The sequence below is a fragment of the Culex pipiens genome, chromosome 2 (genome assembly GCF_016801865.2).
Source record: "Culex pipiens pallens isolate TS chromosome 2, TS_CPP_V2, whole genome shotgun sequence".
Lineage (NCBI taxonomy): Eukaryota > Metazoa > Arthropoda > Insecta > Diptera > Culicidae > Culex > Culex pipiens.
The window spans coordinates 11,251,811-11,274,605 of record NC_068938.1 but is presented as its reverse complement, the minus strand read 5'-3'; the positions used below and the strand labels follow the sequence as shown (position 1 = coordinate 11,274,605).

At 36.5% G+C, this 22,795-nt stretch overlaps 1 protein-coding gene across 3 annotated transcripts in view; it reads right to left on the bottom strand.

Annotated features, from left to right (window-relative positions):
* The window catches only part of LOC120424983 (uncharacterized), a 60,922-nt gene that overhangs the window by 6,758 nt on the left and 31,369 nt on the right, over positions 1 to 22,795 (bottom strand). For all 3 annotated transcript variants that reach the window (XM_052707393.1, XM_039589351.2, XM_039589352.2), the window contains exons 3-7: positions 13,042 to 13,289; positions 12,802 to 12,977; positions 6,978 to 7,230; positions 6,770 to 6,916; positions 1,752 to 3,108 (exon numbers count right to left, since the gene is read on the bottom strand). In XM_052707393.1, the coding sequence (XP_052563353.1) occupies positions 1,752 to 3,108; positions 6,770 to 6,916; positions 6,978 to 7,230; positions 12,802 to 12,977; positions 13,042 to 13,289 (2,181 nt within the window). The remainder of the gene's footprint in view (positions 1 to 1,751; positions 3,109 to 6,769; positions 6,917 to 6,977; positions 7,231 to 12,801; positions 12,978 to 13,041; positions 13,290 to 22,795) is intronic.

Sequence of the window (22,795 nt, the reverse complement as noted above, 5' to 3'; positions counted from 1 at the left end):
TCATATTTGTTGATTTTATTATTTTTGGTATTTGAAAAATTTGTATTGAATTGTAATTCTTAGAAATTTTGAAGTAAGTTTTTATTTGCATATTAGTGACATGCCGAATACAAATTATATGGGCGTCTGTGTGATGTGTCCCTACACCTGTTACAAATTTCCGTTGCTTTGGGGGGTTGGGAAATTTCTTTTGATATAAGCACTGGTATTTGTAACAACAAAATTCGTACAAAAAAAACATATGTACGTGGGTGTACAGATTACTGAACATAAGATGACGATTTGTTTGATCAAGCGTACACCTGTGAACTGGACCAAGCCGCCGGCGGGTATGAGAATTATTCATTCATTCATTCATTCAATACAAATTTTATGGTTAAACACCCTATCGATTACTTAGTATTCCATTGTTCATCTATTTTCACAACACAGAATGTGTCCAGACCAAAATTAGTTAATTTTCAATTTCAGGAATTCCTGGGACAAAATATGAAAATTCCCGGGATTCAGGAATTCCTGAATTTGGAAAAATCCCGGGAATTTTGTCCCTGGAATTTCCGGGAAGGACGCACTGAAAACAACAAACAACCTCGCATTTTTAGACAGATTGCTTGTATTGTTTGCTTGTTTGCATTTGTTTGCAGAAACGTCAGCCTGCATACATTTAGCTTTGTTTGCGAGACATAGTCTAGTGCCTCCTTAACTTGGTTTTAATTGATAATTAAAAGAGGACAGCGAGGAGATAAAAATAACAGAATTTTATTTTTAAATGTTACAAAAACTTGAATTAAATCGTTAAAATAAAACTCTATTTTGATATTGATTTTTTATTAGCTTTGTAACAACATACTAAATCGCACTTTTTGACAATCTGCTAGTTTGGCAAATGATCAACACGTAAAAGTGCGATTATGTTTTTCATAGTCTTATACCTCTTTTGATAACTTTAGTTTGATAAATATAGTCATAAATAAATAAAAATCATTCGATTCATTAATATTATAATATTCATTATGATCATTTATTTCTTAAATAGCCCTTCCTCTCCTCACTGCAGTGCACTGCGGAAAGGCTCACACTGCCCATGTTCACATAAATGTCCCATGAGCAAAAACATCATGCTGAGATAAACGCAAAACAAGTTTGTCCCAGATTTCTGAATGTTTTGGACTTTTCTGAAAGAGCGGACAGGGGCAGTATTGAATAACGTTTTTGATAACAAATTACAAATTTCCGACTTTTTCGCGAAACTTAAAGAATTTGAGACATGATTGTTGGTTAAAAATACGATAACAATAAACTACTTTGTTTTTCGTATTGATATAAGTTTTCATTTTAAAATAGAGTTTTCGATTGAGTTCTTATGTATTTCAGGTCAAAACTGGACAGAAGTTCACAACAGAATTCCGTCTCATTTAATATCGACCTCGAAACAATGCACCGAGCAGGTTGGTTCCAATTTTTTTGTAAGAAGTCTAGTTGGTGTGATACTATCATCGCAAATAAGCTACGTTATTCGTGAGATAACCCCGACGTCGAACAAGTCACAAAATCGTTGCTGTAATCAAAAGATGAGTACAGTAACCGAACGCGCCACAAGTTCGAAGCCAGAGCAAGAACGTCCCCTGCTCGGTGCAACTTGCTCTCCGTGCATTATTAACACCCTCCCAATGTCTCGAGGGTAGGATGCTTTTGATCTGCACGACATTCTAGAACTAACCGTTGAAAAAAGAAGGGTTAAGCGGACTCACCTTATACTGCTAGTGCTATCACAATTGGGAGCATTTGGTAGTTTGCTGTTTTGGTGATGGTTGTTGTTGTTGCTGTTGTTGTGGTTCTGGTGATGGTGGCTGGCCTTGCCACCCCGGTTCAACGTCTGGCTGTCCCCGATCTGAACCGCGGCCGGCCTCGGCGGAGGAACCTTGTCCGGAGTGGCCACCGTTGACGACGACTTCAGCTTGAGCAGATTGTCGTGACTTTCGGCGCGCATCATCGGCTGCCGGTCGGAGTTGTACTCGTGCTGGGCCTGTTTGTACGCGTGATGCTGCAGGGACTGGAAGCCTTCGTCTTCCCGGTCGTTGGCGGCCACGTGACCGCTGTTGAGTTGCTTGAAGTAACCGGCGGCGGCCGCAGCGTTCGACTGGTTGAGCTTCTGGTTGAGCTCGCGGGCGTTGGACGCGTTGTGGTTCTGCTTGTGGTGACTGTCCGGCGGAGTTGGCGCCGCTTGCTTGTTGTGTTTCCTCCGCACCGTCGGCTTCGGACTGCTCTCCTGCGGCGGACTGGAATGATCCGAGAGGGAACTGTTTGACTGGCTCCGATGCTTGTTCAGCTGATCGTTGCTATTGATTAGAATAAGACTAGTATCATGACTACTGCTGCGGGAATGTGATGTCGAGGGTTTCTGGGAGCTGCTTCCGGTACTGGTCCCACCTCCACCACCACCACCTGTCCCTCCTCCTCCGCCGCTGTTGTAGTACCGCACCTCGTCCTGGCTCCCGCCCATCGTCGTCGTCACGATCATCGACTTGGACATGTAGTCGTTAGGAACTCCTCCACCGCGCACCGGCATTTCCTTATCCACCGGAAACCCACCATTGTCCGGGAACAACGAGTCCCGGCTCATGCTTACGTAAAAGTTGACCTCCCCCTCGAAGAAGAACCCCCAATCGGCGATCAACGCCTCCACGATCGTGTTCACCGTCGCCGTACTGTTGACCTGGTCAATGTAGTTCTCGTTCTCGTTCGGCGACCACAGCAAATTCGGCGACATCACGATCGCAATGTTCTGCGGCGACATCTTGTTCTCCTGGTTCTTCTCCGACAGGTACGACAAAAACTTCATCAAATACCGCAAATTGTCGTAGTTTTCCCGCGGCAGCTGGTTCACGATGTTCAAGATGGCCGCCTTCCGTGCCGACTCGTTCTGCTTTTGGGCCGCCGCCACAAAGTCCGGATAGAACTCGAACGTGAGCAGCGGGTCCGGCAGGCTGCGGAGGTACTTTTTGAGCACGCCGGCCGTCACGTGCGGATCGGCGTACTTGTCCGCCAGCGGCGGAGTGACGTAGTTGGCGTTGATCGCCGAGATCATGCGGCGCAGTTTGGAGGATGCTGGAAAAGGGGGAGAGAAGAAGAGTGTTAGCCAGGTAGTAGTTAGATCGGTAGTATTGACTACCGACGAAGAATCTGATTGAGAGGTAGATGTTACATTAGGGTGATGTATATTCCAATAAGTTTCATAGATTGAACTGAAGGTTAGGTGGTCAATTACCAAGTCAATTTCTAGCACCTTTTCAAAATTGTTTATGAAGTATTTGATATGAAATTTGCTACAGAAACCATCTTTTCATCAGCTTTTTTTGTGGCAAAAAAATCGACATGAGTCACTGAACAATACTTTGAACTAAGTTTTTGCTATTTTTTCACCTTCCACATGTTTCAACATATATAGTGTATAGAGCCTCCTAAAGGGTGTACAAACTTTAATTACATATGAGATTTCTAAAGATTAATATAGAACTATTAGTTTCAAAACTCGATATCGAATTTATTTATTTAGATAAAAACTATATTTCAGACATGTTTTAAATGCAGTAAAAATAAGTAAAGGAAAACTAAAACTAATTTGTGACAATGAAATCTGATGATTTTTCTTTGCACGCTTTTATTTTAAAATCCGGTAAAATAAAAAAAAAACATGAATTGAATTTACAAGCCAGAATTTAATAATTTCAATTTATGAAAAAAATATTTCAAAATTCATTGTAAGGACGTACGGTTGGTATGCAGTCACTAGTTTTCAATAAAATCTTAAATTTAAAGAAAATCCCCGTATTTTTTTTACAGTTCGCGACCTGACGAAACACTCTACGAAATCGGGTAATCAAAAACAACCAACCAGTTAGCCGATTTAGTCGGGATGCGTCAGGAGTAAGATTTTTAGTCGCTCTACTAATAGACCGATTGAATTGGGTAGAGTCAGATTTTCTTTTAATAACAGACTAAATTTGTAAAAAATCGATTGTTTTTATAACCGATTCCGTCGGCCGATTTCGACAACCAATTTTCCACCAGACGCTTATGTAAAGTTTACTCGAGTACAGTTGCCCGGTCGGTCGATTGGTTGGCCAACGAGTCGGCCGAAATCACCCGACTAGACCCGACTAAGGTATGCAAAATGTTGGATTTTTTTACGGGGATAAGGGAAATTCTCGTATGTTTGGCAGGTTAAGCACTCGCACCTAACTCCATCCAATTTGCTGATTTTCGCTATTTAAACAACGTATTTTGTGTAACTGTTTATAAAACCTTGCCTGCTCACTTCCTATTGACCTATTTATCACTCGATTTCAGTTGAAAAAGCTTTTAGTGAGCTGTAATTGAATGCCAAAGTGCTTATATGGGAACATTAGAGGCAAGCTGGAATTAAATGCTGCTCTCCTAAATATTATGAAAAAAGAACTTTCTGTGGAACTGTTCATTTAAACTTAACTAAAACACAACATATTTTTCAAGCAAACTTAAACATGTTGAAAATGATTAGAAAAGCAGATATATGCATTTTAAATGGACACTCAGAATTCATTTGAAATTTTGAAGTTCTTTGGGAAAAGGTTTTTGTATTCTGATTTTTCGGGCTAACTTTGAAGGAAGGGGGGAGACAATAACTTTGAAAAATTATAAGATCATAACAAAATGTTGTGTTCTCAAAATACGTATTTTTTATGCTTAAAAGGCATCTGATAAAATGTGGTATTTCTTAAATTGTAATTTCTGAAAAAAAGTTAAATATTTTCAAATAAAATGTCGGAAATCATTATTTGATGAAATCAAATCGTTAATTGATTTTTTTTTCATAAATAATTTTATTTTCAGGTTATAGCAGGGTGGATTCCCAATTTCCCTCGACCTATGCATTTTTTGGCGGGCGCTCTAAAACTCTTTGTGTAAATATGGGTATTCGGCGCCGTCGCTCCGTGCCATACTTTCATACACTTAAGAGCCCAGGGCGGTGAATTCCTTGTAGATAAAAGGAAGACACTAGTGGTTGGTACTAGCAATAATGGCCGATAGCTATAAAGTCAACTTGGTTTTTTCGTAAAAAACGATACATGAAAATTCAAAATTCTGTATCTTTTGAAGGAATTTTCTATTCGATTTGGTGTCTTCGGTAAAGCTGTAGGTATGGATATGGATTACACTGAAAAAAAATGATACACGGTAAAAAAAGGTTTTAAAGGACATCACATGCCAACTATCCAGAAAATTTCACGTTGTGCAAAAAATCTTTTACAAAGTTATGAATTTTTGAATCAATACGAAATATTGGTAGCACAAAATTTTCAATTTCATTTTTCGATGTAAAGTTTAATTTGCAATCAAAAAGTACTCAAGAGAAATTTTGATACAGTACACCGTTTTCAAGTTAAGGCCATTTTTAGGTAACTTTTTTCAAAATAGTCGCAGTTTTTAATTTTTTTAATAAGTGCACATGTTTGCTCACTTTTGAAAAATATATTTTTTAAAAGCTGAGAAAATTCTCTATATTTTGCTTTTTTGATTTTTGTTGATACGACCCTCAGTTGCTGAGATATTGCCATGCAATGGTTTAAAAACATGAAATTGATGATTTCCAAGTCTCACCCAAACATCCCACCATTTTCAAACGTCAATATCTCGGCAACTAATGGTCCGATTTGCAATGTTAAAATATGAAACATTCGTGAAATATTCGATCTCTTCAACACTAACATTTCAAAAGGGCCAAATATTCAATATTACGCCCTTTTAAAATGTTAGTCTTGGTTTAAACATTTTGAAGATATTTTTTTTTTCGCTTCTTTGGGCATACCGAAGGCACCAAAAACGAAACGAATCGGCCCTCATTTTTTTGACCGCAATAATGTAAACAAATGATACATTTGTGAAATTATGGGGTTCTATTAAAAAAAATCGAAATTTGAAAATCTATTCAAACATTTGAAATAAGAATAAGTTCTAATTCGTTACGATGGAAATGGGATAAGCCTGAAACGTGTTGGTCATATTTCTAAAAGTCTAAGGAAAGCAAAAAGCTAACTTATCTAAAAACTATCAGCTTACATCATCGCACTTTAAAACATCAACAAAAACTCAAATTAATCGCCAATCGCGCAAAACAAGCAAACTCGAGAACCGCGCAACGCAATCTTATCAGTTACAAACAGCTTCGCCCCGGCATATAAGCAATAAAAAGAATTGATCCGTGATCGTTTGCAGTCCACCGATGTAAACAAGGTTCAGTGGTCGTGCAATGCTCACTTCAGCAACCAAACTGCTGCCTAGACAAATCAATTGAACTAATAACACTCGAAGTCCCACTCCCCCTCCACTACTGCTCGCAGTCCATTAGTCGGCATCATCATTCGAATGAGATGCACCGAGCTGATCAGTTAGCATCTGCTCCAAAGAGTGTCTGACGATCACACCAAAGAAGCTGCGGGTGCAATTATCATTAAACAAAAACATACTTTTCACACATCTGGTCTCAGTCACAGTAATGACCGCGGCAAATGAAAAAGCGCGATTTAATTTCAATTAAGACGCCGAGTTGTCAGTCAACTGGACAGCTGACCCTTTGCTGACAATGTTTTTGGAAAGTTTCCCATATTTTGAGAAAAAGTTATTTTTGTGAAAATTAGGAAAAATTATTTTTTATGAAACATATTGTTAGAAGGTCAAACAAAAAAAAGGCTCGTCAAGGGTTAAAAAATATGAAGATAAAACGACTCACCACAGCCAACCCTCAGCAGTCCCTCCTCGTAGAGGCCTTTCTCCAGCAGGCAGCAAACGCAAAGCTCGATGACGTAAGCGATTTTGCGATCAGTCGCCTTCAAATGCTCGTGCAGGGGCGTATTGAAGATTTGCTTGTTGTTCCGCCCTAAAATTGAATGTTCGTGAATCACATGGCTACGATAATGACCCCCTAGGTTAAGACTTACGGAACAACCCGTCCATGCTGTTGATGGTGCTCTGGATTTCCCGCAGCGCCGACGTGTAGTACAGCTCCTGGTGTTTGACGTACTCCTTGACGTAGTTGGCGATGTTTTCCTCCTCGGCGAGCAGCTCGTACATGTACGACTCGTACAGGTCCCGCTCCTTCTCGAGCTTGTTGTGCAGCTCCTCCTGGTCGTCCTTCAGCTGGGTCAGCTTGGCCTGGTTGCCGCCGAGCTGGTCGCTGTTGCGCTGCGCGGACTGTGGGGGAAAAATTGGGGGCATTGTTAATTCTTTGTAAAAAAAAACAACAGTTTATCCGTGAAACCTTTGGAAATTTTTAAGTTTATTTTAAGATTTTGAGGCATAAAATCGAATTTCAAGCTTAATATTTACTATTTTTAACAAAAAGTATCGCAAAATGCTTGAACCATTGTAAAACTTGTACTACTGTCAAATAATCTTAAATAATTCATGGATCCATGAAAATATTTTTTCTTGATGTTTCACGTATTTAACATCTGTTATAATTTGTAATAAGCTTTTAAGGTTAGGTTTGGTTGGCTTTCGGGATTTTGGGGAAGATCAATACACGGAAAAGAAAATACATATATAGATTAAGAAATTTTTGAACTATTTTTCTAAACCTAGAGATTTTTTCACTATTACAATCCGATGGTAAAATCGCATGCAAAAGCATGCACATCACCTTCGTCAAAAAAGACACTTAATATTACGCACTTCATGCACAATTTTTGCAAACACAAAAAAAGTTGCAACCGGCGGGATTCAAACCCAGCACCAACAGTAAGGACTGGCGCCTTAGCCTACTCGGCTATCAGACCGATGAAAACCTGTAAGGATAAACGCATGATATTTCGGTCAAGTAGGTGATTGAGTACTGATGGGCTATATAATTCAGGGTGTAAAATCACATAAAATTGCATAAAATAATGCAGTATTTATTTTACACCAAGGCCTTTTACACGCAGCTAGATAACTACTTTTTTAGCTGTGTGCAGTTTTATGTTTCATGGAGCATTTCCCAACTAAAAACACCCCCATTTCGGTAATATTGTTTAATTTAAATTATGCACTGGGGTTACTCAATAAATCTATCCCAAAGATTCCTTGTAAAAGTCCCAAAGCAGGGTCGAAACATCGGAAGTTTAGATATTCCCCAAAAGACAGAAATTTTAAATTTTGTCATTAAGGTTTTACAGTCCAGACTCGATTATCCGAAGGCCTTGGAAAAATTTCAATTCGGATGCTCGAATTTTGGGCTAATCAAATCTTCGGATAATCGAATCATGAAAAAAATGTTTTCTTTCGTTGTCTTATTTTTGATTGTCAAACTTAAATATGACCCCCTAAACTAATCAAAAGTGATTTAGAATTTTTGAATCCAAGATGGCGACCAAAATAGCGATGACGAAATACTAAAAAAAATGTAATTTAGTAGGCAATCAACCACTCAAATTTGACTAACATTCGGTTGCTGAACTCGAAATTGATGTAAGAAGCAAGAAAGAAATTAAAACGATTTTGTTTTATTTTTCTGTTCATGATTCCATTATCCGAAATCCCAACCAACCTTCGGGTAATCGAACTTCGAATAATCGAAACTTCGGATAATCGAGTCTGGTTTGTACATGAGCAACTCTCTACGAAATCGGCCGATTTCGACCATTTTTATTTTTTGTATTTTTTTATTTGACTCAAACTTTGTGGGGGCCTTCCCTATGACCAAATAAGCTATTTTGCGTCATTGGTTCACCCATACAAGTCTCCATACAATTTTGGCTGCTGTCCATACAAAAATGGTATGTAAATATTCAAACAGCTGTAACTTTTGAGTGAATTTTCTGATCAATTTGGTGTCTTCGGCAAAGTTGTAGGTATTGTTGAGGACTTTTGAGAAAAAAATAGGTACACGAAAAAAAAAAATTTGGAGATTTTTTTATCAACTTTTTTTTTACTAAAACTCAATTTCCCAAAATACGTATTTTTTGATTTTCGAGATTTTTTGATATGTTTTAGGGGACAAAAATCCGCAACTTTTGAGCCATAGAGAAACATGGTCAAAAAATCTGCCGCCGAGTTATGAATTTTTGAAAAAATAGTGATTTTTGGAAAAAATCGAAGTTTTATGCAAAAACAAGTTTGACATTACTTTTTAATGCAAAATTGAATTTGCAAACGAAAAGTACTCTACAATTTTTTTGATGAAGGGCTCCGTTTTCAAGATATAGCCACCGAAAGTTTGATTTTAGCGAAATATTTGCAGTTTTTCGAATTTTAAAAATAGTGACCATGAGTGACCATTTCTAAAAATATTTTTTTTGAAAAGTTCAGAAAATTTGCTATCAAATTGTCTACGAGACATTGAAGATTGGACCTCGGGTTGCTGAGGTAGAGCCGCTTTAAGAAAAAGAAACATGAAAATTGAAGTTTTCTAAATCTCACCAAAACAACCCACCTTTTTCTAATGACGATATCTCAGCAATTAATGGTACGATTTTCAATGTTAATATATGAAACATTCGTGAAATTCCGATCTTTTCGAAAAAAATATTTTGAAAATTTTTAAATCAAGACTAACATTTAAAAAGGGCCAAATATTGAATATTACGCCCATTTAAAATGCTCAAAAGTCCTCAACAAATGAAACTTTATCAACTTTACAACTTACAAATTTACACAATTTTTACTGTGAATTCGTTTTCTAAAAAATCCTTAGCATAACCTACAACTTTCCCCAAGATACCAATTCGATTACGAAATTTCTTCTTAATATCCATATTTTGGAGCCTTGCATGGAAGTACTAATTTTCATCATTAATGGCTTCTTTTGACATAAGAAAATAGTCATAAATCATTGTCAAAGTTTTCTTAACAGGTTACATTCGATTGTACAAGTATTTTCAATGAAATTTATTGGGAAATATTTAATTTTGCCTCCTGTTCTTCTTTTTAGAGAGAGATTTTAAAATGAGTCGGGAGGCAAATAAATGAAATATAATTAACATAGGCTTAAATAAACATTGAATAAACAGTAGGGTGGGTACGGATTTTGAAAAGTTCTCAGATCAAGTTCTGGTGTGGTTCCCCTTGTAGGGCATACCCAAAGAGACTCTCACACCAAATTTCAGCTCATTTGGTTGAAAACTGGCTTGTCTCAAGCGGGTTCAATTTTACATGGAAATTACTATGGGAAATTTTGAATTTTCGTTCATTCGCTCCTACAGGCCTGGGGAAAACATGTAGAAACTTCTAGGATGGCCAGAAATGAGCGGAATCGTCTGGAGAACAACTTTCCCTAAGAGACCAGGTCGATTCGTTCAACCCCCATCGAGCTCAACGGCAATACATCCGGGGTTTTCGGAACCAACGGTTTTCCCCAGAAAAGCAACAAATTTTCCTTAGCATGCTATGAATGCTTGATGAACACCGCGACGCCACATGTCAAACAATTACCACGTGGACTAGCATCGCCTATAAAAAAATACTTTTTATTACTTTTTGAACCGTAGAATTAAAATTTATGGTGATCCTGATACTATTTAACTGTATTCTAAACCTTCAACTAAGAAAAAAAATGTTATGGTGCAAATTTTACAATCACGTGGTAGCTGTTTGACATGTGGCGTCGCGGTTTTCATCAAGCATTCATAGCATGCTAAGGAAAATTTGTTGCTTTTCTGGGGAAAACCGTTGGTTCCGAAAACCCCGGATGTATTGCCGTTGAGCTCGATGGGGGTTGAACGAATCGACCTGGTCTCTTAGGGAAAGTTGTTCTCCAGACGATTCCGCTCATTTCTGGCCATCCTAGAAGTTTCTTCATGTTTTCCCCAGGCCTGTAGGAGCGAATGAACGAAAATTCAAAATTTCCCATAGTAATTTCCATGTAAAATTGAACCCGCTTGAGACAAGCCAGTTTTCAACCAAATGAGCTGAAATTTGGTGTGAGAGTCTCTTTGGGTATGCCCTACAAGGGGAACCACACCAGAACTTGATCCGAGAACTTTTTGAAAAACGTACCCACCCTAATAAACAGTCTTCTTAAAAATGCTTTTAAAAGTAATTTTTTTAAGACTTACAAATATTACGATTTTCAATCAACAAAGGTTAAGCTAATGAAAGAAACAACTTGAAAAATTTTCATTGGATTATTTCATTTGAAACAGGTTGAAACAATCGTGGGCGTTAGAGGGATATACATATAAATCTTAAGAATTGTTTTAATGCACAGACTAAAAATCATGATAATATTACATCAGGGAAGGGGTACATATTTTTGCCAGAAATAATGTGTTATTTTACCTCTGTCAATGTGTAATTTCACCACTGTTTTGGTGTAATGTCGCTTTTTAAGTCTTAATTAAGGTAAAATTACATCATAAAAGATGTAATATTCAACCTTCCAAAATTACACCTTCCAAATTAACATAATTTTTTTCTGTGCCAAATTTTTCTTTAAAGATAAATCTTGACTTTAAGCATGAGAAAAACAATCAGCGAATTTTGGAATAAATATCTTTTTTTGTTATTTTACCTTATTCAATCTGTGAAAAAAAAATGCTTAGCTAATGACTAATGACTTCACATTACTGGTGCAATTTTAATCAGTTTCTGATGTTTTTATCTGACACGAAAACCATCTGAAAACCATGGTGCAGAAAAATTTGTAATTTTGCATCAGATATTGGTAAGGTATTAATCTTTTTATATTTTACATTAAATCAGGTAAAATTACATCAAAGGAAAAGAAAGTTACACCATGGAATTTTCAACTCATTGTATTATTTTTAAAATGTTTGCTGTGCAAAAGCCGTTGTCAACTTTTATAACTTTGTAGTTGATCAATATTCTTTGAACTGGAAAACTAAGGACAAAAAGTTTAATCAAAAGAAATACTAGAAAAAGTCAACAAAGTACAGTTATATGGTTTTAAATTACAATAATCAAATATAGCCTTTATTTAATTTCTTTTAATTTTTAGGTCTCATTTTTTCGGTCATTTTACCTTTTCTGGCTGAATTGACGATTATATAAATATCGCATTACAATTTTATTTTTTTGTTTTATTTTGCAAAGCATTTTTGACTTTAACATGACATAAAAATTTAGATTAGATAAGAAGCAATTAAAAAAAACAAGTTTTTGACAAGAGTATTAATGCCATTGAATCTAATTTTTCAGAGTAATTCTTTTAAAACGATTAGTTTTTAGCATATTTTTTTAGCTGTGTAATTCGTATAAACTGAAGATCGTTCGTGTTTTGTTTTATTTATTTTTTGTATTTAAGCATTTTTGTTGGTAATGAATAAGAATTCATACAACTTAGAAACATTTAATTGTATGGCAAAAACCACAGTAAAACTAGCAAGGAATAAGAGTTATCGAATATTTTGGTGGCGTGCTTGGCAAATCTTTAAAAGCATCTTGTTAAAAAAAGATTTTCCATCAATTCTATAAAACGCTGATGAGCACATCAAACAACAAACGAATTGCTCGTATAATCCTCCCCATCTGACCAAATGGATTTTGATAAGCTCACATTTCGCCAAGTAAACATTCGTCAGAAAAAACGGCCATAAATCTGGCAAAAATTGTAAACAAAAACACACGATCGCCTCACCAGCTGTAAACAAAACGACGCCTGCCAGCTACTGACACACATTTTACAGCTTTTGCATTAAACCCAACTCGAGGTGATGATGAATCACACTCGATCATTTCCATAATGACAACAGATTCATGGTTTCGCGACTGACTCAACCCAATGACTGAGTCTGCATTGAAGATAACCCAAAAATGATCACAACTTACATCATACTTTTGCCGGGTCGCCTCGTACTCCTGGGCGCACTTGCCGACGGTTCGCTTCTGCTTCTGGATGGTGGCCAGGTGCCGCTCGATGATGTCGTTCAGATTTTTGCTCACCGAGTTCTCCACGCTCAGCTCGTTCGTGATGATCTCCGACGCGACTGTCTTTTCCAGGCGGGCTAAAAGAGGGGGGGTCAGATGTGAGGATCACTTTTTTCTGGTTAAGGTCGTTGAATTCCTTACCGCACTTGTCCAGTACGTCCCGCAACAGGCCTGGGGGTAGATCTTTGACGGAGTCCTCCATCAGCTGGCCCAGGACGAATTCTGGCACCTTACGGATGCGCTTCTCTTTGGCCGGTGCATCCTGGGGCTGGCCGGCGGACACAGTGGTCGCTATCCGTTTGTTGAGGTTCTGAAGGATGTCCTTGTAGCGATCGACCTCGCGTTCCACCTCTTGCAAACCGTCGGCATTCTTCTCTGATTTACTGGATCTGTAACAAAGGGAGAGAAGAAATTGTTGGTTATTAACAGAAGAAAGACATCAATAATAATATGCATTTTCCAAGAAGCCAAAATCATCCCAGAATGAACATCAAGTTATTTTTTCCAGCTGACGCGCCGGATTCCGAACGGTAGCTATTGCATGATCTATTACTTGCGGGGCATACGAACGAGTCATGTACATGCCCACATTACAAACGCCCCATTCCAGCTACCGTTAAAAATAATCATGCATGCAGAATAGAAACAAAACAAACTCAAACATGCACACACGTGCGTTGGTATAATCAGCATCCGACGACGACGACGACTTGGACGCCAAGGTAATGAGAATGATGAGAGGCTGTAAAATTGGGTGACTTGCTGGCTGCCAGACTGGCTTGTTGAAGTCATAGACCATGGAGAAGCTGAGCTGAGTTAAGCCAGAGGGAGTGAGTGTGTGTGGAAATAAAACGAAGGTGAGTTGAAAAACCAAGTCGGAGCCGGATGCGCACTCCGGGACTGGGGCGTTGATGATGAGTCAGCTTAGGCCACACCGTGGTATGGATTGAGGTTGGCGCAACGAACGAACGAAGCAAAGTCAAGTTCAGAATGCAGATTATGCGTTGCGGTTGCACTTTGAGACGTTTGAAATTCTTTGTTTTGAGATTCTGGTTAACTCTTGTTGAATATTTCTTTGAAATCTATTTTTTAGTTGCATAGGACAAACTCGCCCTTTTTAAGGGCTATTGAATTTATCGAAATAAAAAAAAAACAAACTATCAAACTATCAAAATTGTCAAAATTGTCAAAATTGTCAAAATTGTCAAAATTGTCAAAATTGTCAAAATTGTCAAAATTGTCAAAATTGTCAAAATTGTCAAAATTGTCAAAATTGTCAAAATTGTCAAAATTGTCAAAATTGTCAAAATTGTCAAAATTGTCAAAATTGTCAAAATTGTCAAAATTGTCAAAATTGTCAAAATTGTCAAAATTGTCAAAATTGTCAAAATTGTCAAAATTGTCGAAATTGTCAAAATTGTCAAAATTGTCAAAATTGTCAAAATTGTCAAAATTGTCGAAATTGTCAAAATTGTCAAAATTGTCAAAATTGTCAAAATTGTCAAAATTGTCAAAATTGTCAAAATTGTCAAAATTGTCAAAATTGTCAAAATTGCCAAAATTGTCAAAATTGTCAAAATTGTCAAAATTGTCAAAATTGTCAAAATTGTCAAAATTGTCAAAATTGTCAAAATTGTCAAAATTGTCAAAATTGTCAAAATTGTCAAAATTGTCAAAATTGTCAAAATTGTCAAAATTGTCAAAATTGTCGAAATTGTCAAAATTGTCAAAATTGTCAAAATTGTCAAAATTGTCAAAATTGTCAAAATTGTCAAAATTGCCAAAATTGTCAAAATTGTCAAAATTGTCAAAATTGTCAAAATTGTCAAAATTGTCAAAATTGTCAAAATTGTCAAAATTGTCAAAATTGTCAAAATTGTCAAAATTGTCAAAATTGTCAAAATTGTCAAAATTGTCAAAATTGTCAAAATTGTCAAAATTGTCAAAATTGTCAAAATTGTCAAAATTGTCAAAATTGTCAAAATTGTCAAAATTGTCAAAATTGTCAAAATTGTCAAAATTGTCAAAATTGTCAAAATTGTCAAAATTGTCAAAATTGTCAAAATTGTCAAAATTGTCGAAATTGTCAAAATTGTCAAAATTGTCAAAATTGTCAAAATTGTCAAAATTGTCAAAATTGTCAAAATTGCCAAAATTGTCAAAATTGTCAAAATTGTCAAAATTGTCAAAATTGTCAAAATTGTCAAAATTGTCAAAATTGTCAAAATTGTCAAAATTGTCAAAATTGTCAAAATTGTCAAAATTGTCAAAATTGTCAAAATTGTCAAAATTGTCCAAATTGACAAAATTGTCAAAATTGTCAAAATTGTCAAAATTGTCAAAATTGTCAAAATTGTCAAAATTGTCAAAATTGTCAAAATTGTCAAAATTGTCAAAATTGTCAAAATTGTCAAAATTGTCAAAATTGTCAAAATTGTCAAAATTGTCGAAATTGTCAAAATTGTCAAAATTGTCAAAATTGTCAAAATTGTAAAATTCACCAAACTTACCAAATTTAACAAATTTACTAAATTTACGGAATTTTAGAAATTTTACGCATTTAACAAAATTAACAAATTTAACAAATTTAACAAATTTAACAAATTAAACAAATTAAAAAAATTAACCATTTTAACAAATTTAACAAAGTTACCATATTCATCAAATTTACTCAAATAACCAAATTAACCTTATTTATCAAATTTACTATATTTATCAAATTTAACATATTAACCAAATTGACTTAATTTATCAAATTTACCAAATTTATCAAATTTACCATAATTACCAAATTATTTCAAATTACCAAATTTACCAAATTTACCAAATATACAACATTCACCTAATTTACCTAATTTACCAAATTTAACAAATTTACCAAAACGACCAAAATGACCAAAAAGACCAAATTGACCAAAATCGACCGAATTGACCGAATTGATCGAATTGACCAAATTGACAAAATTTACCAAAAAGACCAAAATGAACAAAATGAACAAAATTACCAAATTGACCAAAATGACCAAATTGACCAAATTGACCAAAATCGACCGAATTGACTGAATTGATCAAAATGACCAAAATGACCAAAATGAACAAAATGACCACCATGATCAAAATGATCAAAATGATCAAAATGATCAAAATGACCAAAATGACCAAAATGACCAAAATGAACAAAATGAACACAATGATCAAAATGATCAAAATGAACAAAATGACCAAATTGACATGATTTATCAAATTGACCAAATAGAACAAATTGACCAAATTGACCAAATTGACCAATTTGACCAAATTGGCCAAATAAACCAAATTAATCAAAGTTACCAAAGTTACCAAATTTACCAAATTTACTCAAATTAACAAATTTACCTAATTTACCAAATTTACTAAATTTATCAAATTTGCAACATATACCAAATTGAATTAGTTTACCAAATTTATCAAATTTATTATATTTACCAAATTGACTTAATTCACCAAATTTACCAAATTTAACAAATTTACCAAAATGACCCAAATGACCAAAATCGTCAAAATGACCAAAATGACCAAAATGACAAAAACGACCAAATTCACCAAATTGATCAAACTGACCAAATTGACCAAATTGGCCAAATTGAGCAAAAGACCAAAATTGTGCAAATTGGCAAATGACCAAAATGACCAAAATGACCCAAATGACCAAAATGACCAAAATGAACAAAATGATCGAAATGACCAAAACGACCAAAACGACCAAAATTACTAAAATGACCAAAATGACCAAAATGACCAAAATGACCAAAATGACCAAAATGACCAAAATGACCAAAATGACCATAATGACCAAAATGACCAAAATGACCAAAATGACCAAAATGAAATTGACTGAATTTACCAAATTTATCAAAATTATTACATTTTCCAAATTGACTGAATTTACCAAATTTACCAAATTGATCCATAAAGTACGTCACGCTAAAATCAGCAAAAATTTACACCACAAAACGTGACAAAACGTCATCTGAATAAATTCTCTTGGCCAGTTGTCGCACTTCCAGTGTGTGACAAGATAGCACGATCAGGTCGCAACTTCTTTCTCATGAAGAGACATAACATTGCAAAGATGTTTTAAGGTTTTTGTTGAATTTCTTAGGGTTTTTGGAAGTTGTGGAGGTCGCATTGTCAATATGCGTCATGATTGCACGATCACGAAAATATCACCATCCTATGTGTTACACAGAAAAAATGTCATGGTAATATTACATCTGGGAAGGGGTAGGGGAGTTTGGGGTAATATGGACAGTGGGGGTAATTTGGACACCCCTTTAAAAATCACGTTTTCTTCGGATATAAAGTGAAAACGGCAATTTAAGTGATAAGGCTAGTACTAGTAATGGCCTAGGAGTATGAATAAACCAAAAAAGTTGGAATAGGTTAAGTAGTTTTGGTATAGTATGTAAAAGATTCCAAAGGCCGGTTGGCTCCGCCTTAAGTTCTAATATTTGAGGGTTGGGAAATAAGCTTTTGCAGGGGTTATATGGCAAAAAAGAAGTCAATTTTTGTTTAAGGGGGTTGCTTGGACGATGCCTTAGATATGTACATATAAAAATTGTGCATTTTATCCATTTTTATCATCAAAAATCGCAATTTATGATAGAATATGCTATGGGGGTAATTTGGACATGGCTTGTGGGGTAATTTGGACATACCTGAAAGTCTACCTTTCAGGCAACAAAAAAAGTAACTTTCATGGTTGGATGAGTTTTTAAAGGGATTTAGGTAAATTTAGAGGGATTTAATATGTCAAACAATCAAAAATGAATGTGAGCAATGAGAACTTTCACAAAACCCCTATTTTTTAATTTTGATAAATTTATTCCAATATTCGAATTAATGAAAATCTGATTACTGTACATTTGGCGTTCAACAAGACTCTAATGTTGATTGCTTTTATTTAATTTCTTTGACATTTCTAATTTCTATGCTGGTTTACAATAATATTTAAATTTGAAGGGCTACAGAATGTAAAATAAAAAAAAAATGATATTTTCAGGCTAATAAATTCTATATAAAGATTGATTTATATAAACATAAACGATACCTTAATCACTAAAAACAAGTATAGTGTGCCTGATCCAGAATCAATGTTTAAATCATTTCAGTATTAATGATTAAATTATGTATACTACACTGAACTATTTGTTATCTTCCTATTGAATTATAGTTCTATCACAAAATCATTATTTAAACCTTTGATGAAATATTGTGAGCAACACTTCAAAATATAAAGCAATTACAAAACCAGGTTGAAGGATAAAAAACATGCTCAAAAAATCAAATGTTAAACTTATTCTTCAACATGTGTCCAAATTACCCCACAAAAGGTGTTCATATTACCCCACAAGGTATGTCCATATTACCCCACAAGGCATGTCCAAATTACCCCATAGGGGTGTTCATATTACCCCCACACAAAAATGTGGGGGTAATTTTGACACCTTTTAACTTTTGCGATAAAAATGGGTTTTTCATCAAAATTTATCGAAATGAATGACATTTTTCCATCAAATATGGTCTCTATCATCCTCTGGTGTCATCCACATTCCTTTAAAATATTCATACAGCCCGTAACAGAGCAATTTCCTTAGGGTGTCCAAATTACCCCACACTCCCCTACATCTTTTATGTCAGAAAAAAGGTGTAATTTTACCTCTGGAAATGTGTAATTTTACCACTTTTCTGGTGTAATGTCACTTTTTCAGTCTAAATTGAGGTAAAATTACATCATAAAAGAGGTAATATTCAACCTTCCAAAATTACAGCTTCCAAATTTACATTATTTTTTTCTGTGTAATCAAATCACAAATCCAATCAATTGGTTACATTCTTACGCAAATCTTGTAAAACCAGGTCGAAGTCCGCTCACTGACGAGTCCAACCTCTGCTCTGACTCAGTTTTTACATTCACCACTGGTACTACTGATTGGCTGCTCAAATGAATGTCCAAATTATGCCACTCAGAAGATGACTACAATCATGATGCTCATCAACTTCCCATTGTCTTCTCTCGGAAAGCCGACCAACCAAAGATAATCACTAGGCTAACTAAAGTCCAAGCCAAGCCGCCATGATGCTAATTACCGAGCCCCGGCGCCAACATTTATTCGGTAACGTGCCACACTTATCTTCTTGGATGAAAACTAAAAAATATTGATAATGAAAGTGATTGAACAACTCAAGCTGTCTCTCGGAGTTCAGAGCTGATGCATCTCTGATTATATGTGTTGGGTAATCGAATTATTATGATGGCACCACGCCTGCTGTTCGAAACCGATATCGAGCAGTCGGGCAAATGGCCAAAAAATAATCGTTTCTTGGCACAATGCACCAATTTCGAGTCGACATATATGCCACTCGGTCCAATATTTACAAACACAGGCATGCAAGTTTGACTTATTTGCTCGGTTTGCTCATACTTTCCACGAAGAAAAAAAACATAAAAATACCCGAAAAGAAGGACCGGAAGGAGGAAACGACTACCGAAATGGCGCGAAATTAATTCAATTTTTTGTCCAAATTTAGCGTTGGCTCGTTTTGCCGGCAGTAAACTCCGCTCCGAGAGCGAGAGCGAAAGACCTTCAACTCAACCAACATTAGTCGGTATAGTTGAGTTGAGTCGAGTCGAGTACGGAGCTCTTTAGAAATCGGCGTAATTGCGCTAAACAGCCAAACAGCTTGTTGGCTGTAAGGGAGAGTGAGAGCGAGGAGGAAGAGCAATCTTTCGCTCGTTGAGATCTAAGACTTTCGTAATGCCCGAGCGACTGACTTGACCATCAAGGCTGATGGGCGCAAACCAATCTGGAAAACGAAACGAAACGAGACGTGACGAAGAAGATGTTTATCGGAACAATTTGTGAAGCTTTGTTTTGGGGGGAATGGTTGGAAATCAAATTGAGAGCAGAGTAGGGATTGTTGGCTCAGGTTGGGATCTAATCTACAATATTAGCTTTAAGGTTTCAGGTTAAAGAACAAAGTTGCCCAGAATGTAGTTCGATCCATAGACTGCACTTTTCTTTAGACATAACACAAAAGTTGAAAATGTCGAAAAAATTGCAAAATTCTACAGAATTACTCATTTATTAATAAACATTAAAAAATCTTGTATCACACAACGAAAAAGGTGAAGTTTTTTCGTATTACAAAAAACATGTCCAAAATAACCAAAATCAAGCGCTGTCACCATATCTATTCAATTATGCACCCCTCCAAAAACCGTTCTGCCCAAAAACCCGTCCCGAGCCTAACCCGGTGACCCCGTGACAAAGTGGGACAAACAATGCGGTAGCCACGAACGACATCACCCCCCTCCCCCCTCTGTATTTGAATTCGCAAAAGCTGGTTCGACTACCTTGCCCGAGGGGGGAGAGACATAACTCAACACTCAGGCATCTATTAAGCCACTCCAGAGGCAGGACAACCGCGAGGGGGGTAGCATTTGCAATATGTTAATTCGTTCCATCGATCGATGCGCCATCTTCAACCGCAGCAGCACCGCAAAACCGGTCCTCCGGGGGTGAACTCTCAGCTATGCGGTGGCGATTGACCGTTTATCACTTCTCAACAAAGTGATCGAGTCGGGTGTCGTAAACGTTATTGTTGTCCGAAGTCGATTGGGCGCTTTTTTTTTCAAGGTGAACTAGCCCCTGAACTTCTCGAGTCTTGTCGAGAGTCGATAAAATCTACGAAAACGACCAGATATAGCGGGACAATAGTGTTCATTGAGGCGCGTTGCGTTGACCTATACACAGTGGAGGTACGGTACACCACGGTTGCGCAAATTCCAAACTTTGAGACCGAGAGAGATAGCGGGGAGAACTCGGAGCTCGGACACAAAGTTGGAGAAACCAGATAAGATAACAGTACTCGATACCTCGAGTCCGTCGACTCGGACAATTGGTTCCGGGCTGATTGGCGGTTCTACTGAGTCACGCCAAGATCCCTCAGGACATCTAGCCCACCAGGGCGTGGTTCCTGGACGATGATAACGCGTATCACGAGTTCATAACATTGTAGCGGCAGTTTTTTAAACTCGCGATCCCAACTCGGTCAAATTGAGGCTTTGGCAGATTATTCAATCACTCGCAATTTCCCACTCTCTCTCAGGGTACATCATCATCTGACTGACTGAACTGAAGTCTCGCAGGGGTATGATTTGCATAGCTGCGGATCTTGAATCTCCGTAATTCTGCTCTCTGTGCACACAGCACAGATGTTCAGCGATGGTCACAGTAAGTGCAGTAGCATTGGACGATTGAACTAGACTGCGAACCGGTACCCACGGTTTGTGCCAACGACGACAGGCTGCCCCGTGTGGATCAAGTGGGCACTCTGGGAGCGATCTTGGCGCAGAGCTGCTGCTATTACGACACAGACTTGGAAGATCTTGGACGGTGGCAGCGACATTTGCAAACGTGTCTCATAGCAGCACAGTTACATGCCCCGAGACTGGATTATAATCAATGGTTAAGCACGATGATATGATTATTAAGTGGTAAAGTTTGAAGAAGTAGCTTTGAAAATATATTCTTCTTTTAAATGACGAGATTGATTTTTTTTAATTTCTTACTTTTTTATTCGAAATAGAGAGAGAGTTCTTTAAGAGTTATTTAAAAGTAATCATTTATAAATTCTAGCAAAACAAAATTAACTAAAGGCGATGGTTTCTGAAATATTATAAAATTAAAAGATTGAAAAATGTTTCAAGGTCAACCAAAGGTCAACTAAACATTGATATCAGTTGATACTTATTAAATAGACTTCAAAACCATTATTAAGTGGGCCGTGATATCGCCAAATGGTTTAGAAAAATCAACTGAACAACTTTGTTACCCCAAACGATGAAACAAAAGAAATAAAGTTCTCCAGAGTTTTCGATTTTACTTATATTTTTTTATTTGGCTCAAACTTTGTGGGGGCCTTCCCTGTGACCAAAGAAGTAATTTTGTGTCACTGGTTCACCCATAAAAGTCTCCATACAATTAAAAATACGCAGCTGTTCATACAAAAACAAACTTAATCCACCTATGTCGTTGATGCCTTCCTCACTTTTTACCAAAAATGGGTAATATGAGTGGTTTCAGCTTTTTTTGAGATCCAGAAAAAAAAGAACACAATGTGGTGATAATCTGATACAGGGTTGTCAGTTTTTCAATGTTTTGGACTCATTGCAAAGGTCTTGCAATTACCTAACCTACGATTGGTCGGATGTTGGATCCGGACATAGTTTACATACATTTAAGTGAGATCCGGCTTCAAAAAAGTACATGAATATCATTTAAGTGGTCATAACTCGAGACTGGGTTGCCAGATCTTCAATGTTTTGGACTCATTGGAAAGGTCTTTTGATAACTCAACCAACGATGGGTCAGATGGTGGATCCGGACATAGTTTACATACATTTAAGTGAGATCCGGCTTCAAAAAAGTACATACATATCACTTAAGTGGTCATAACTTGAGACAGGGTTGCCAGATCTTCAATGTTTTAGACTCGTTGGAAAGGTATTTTGATAACCTAACCAACAATGGGTCGGATGGTGGATCCGGACATTGTTTACATACATTTAAGTGAGATCCAAATATATGTGAAAACATGAGCTTGTTTGTTGGTCACATACATACATACACACACACATACACACACACATACACACAGACATTTGTTCAGTTTTCGATTCTGAGTCGATATGTATACATGAAGGTAGGTCTACGATGTTTTTATACGAAGTTCATTTTTAGAGCAGGATTATAGCCTTACCTCAGTGAGGAAGGCAAAATAGATACACGGAAAATAATTGGTGATTTTTTAATTGATTTTTTTTAACAAAAATTTAATTTATAAAAATCCT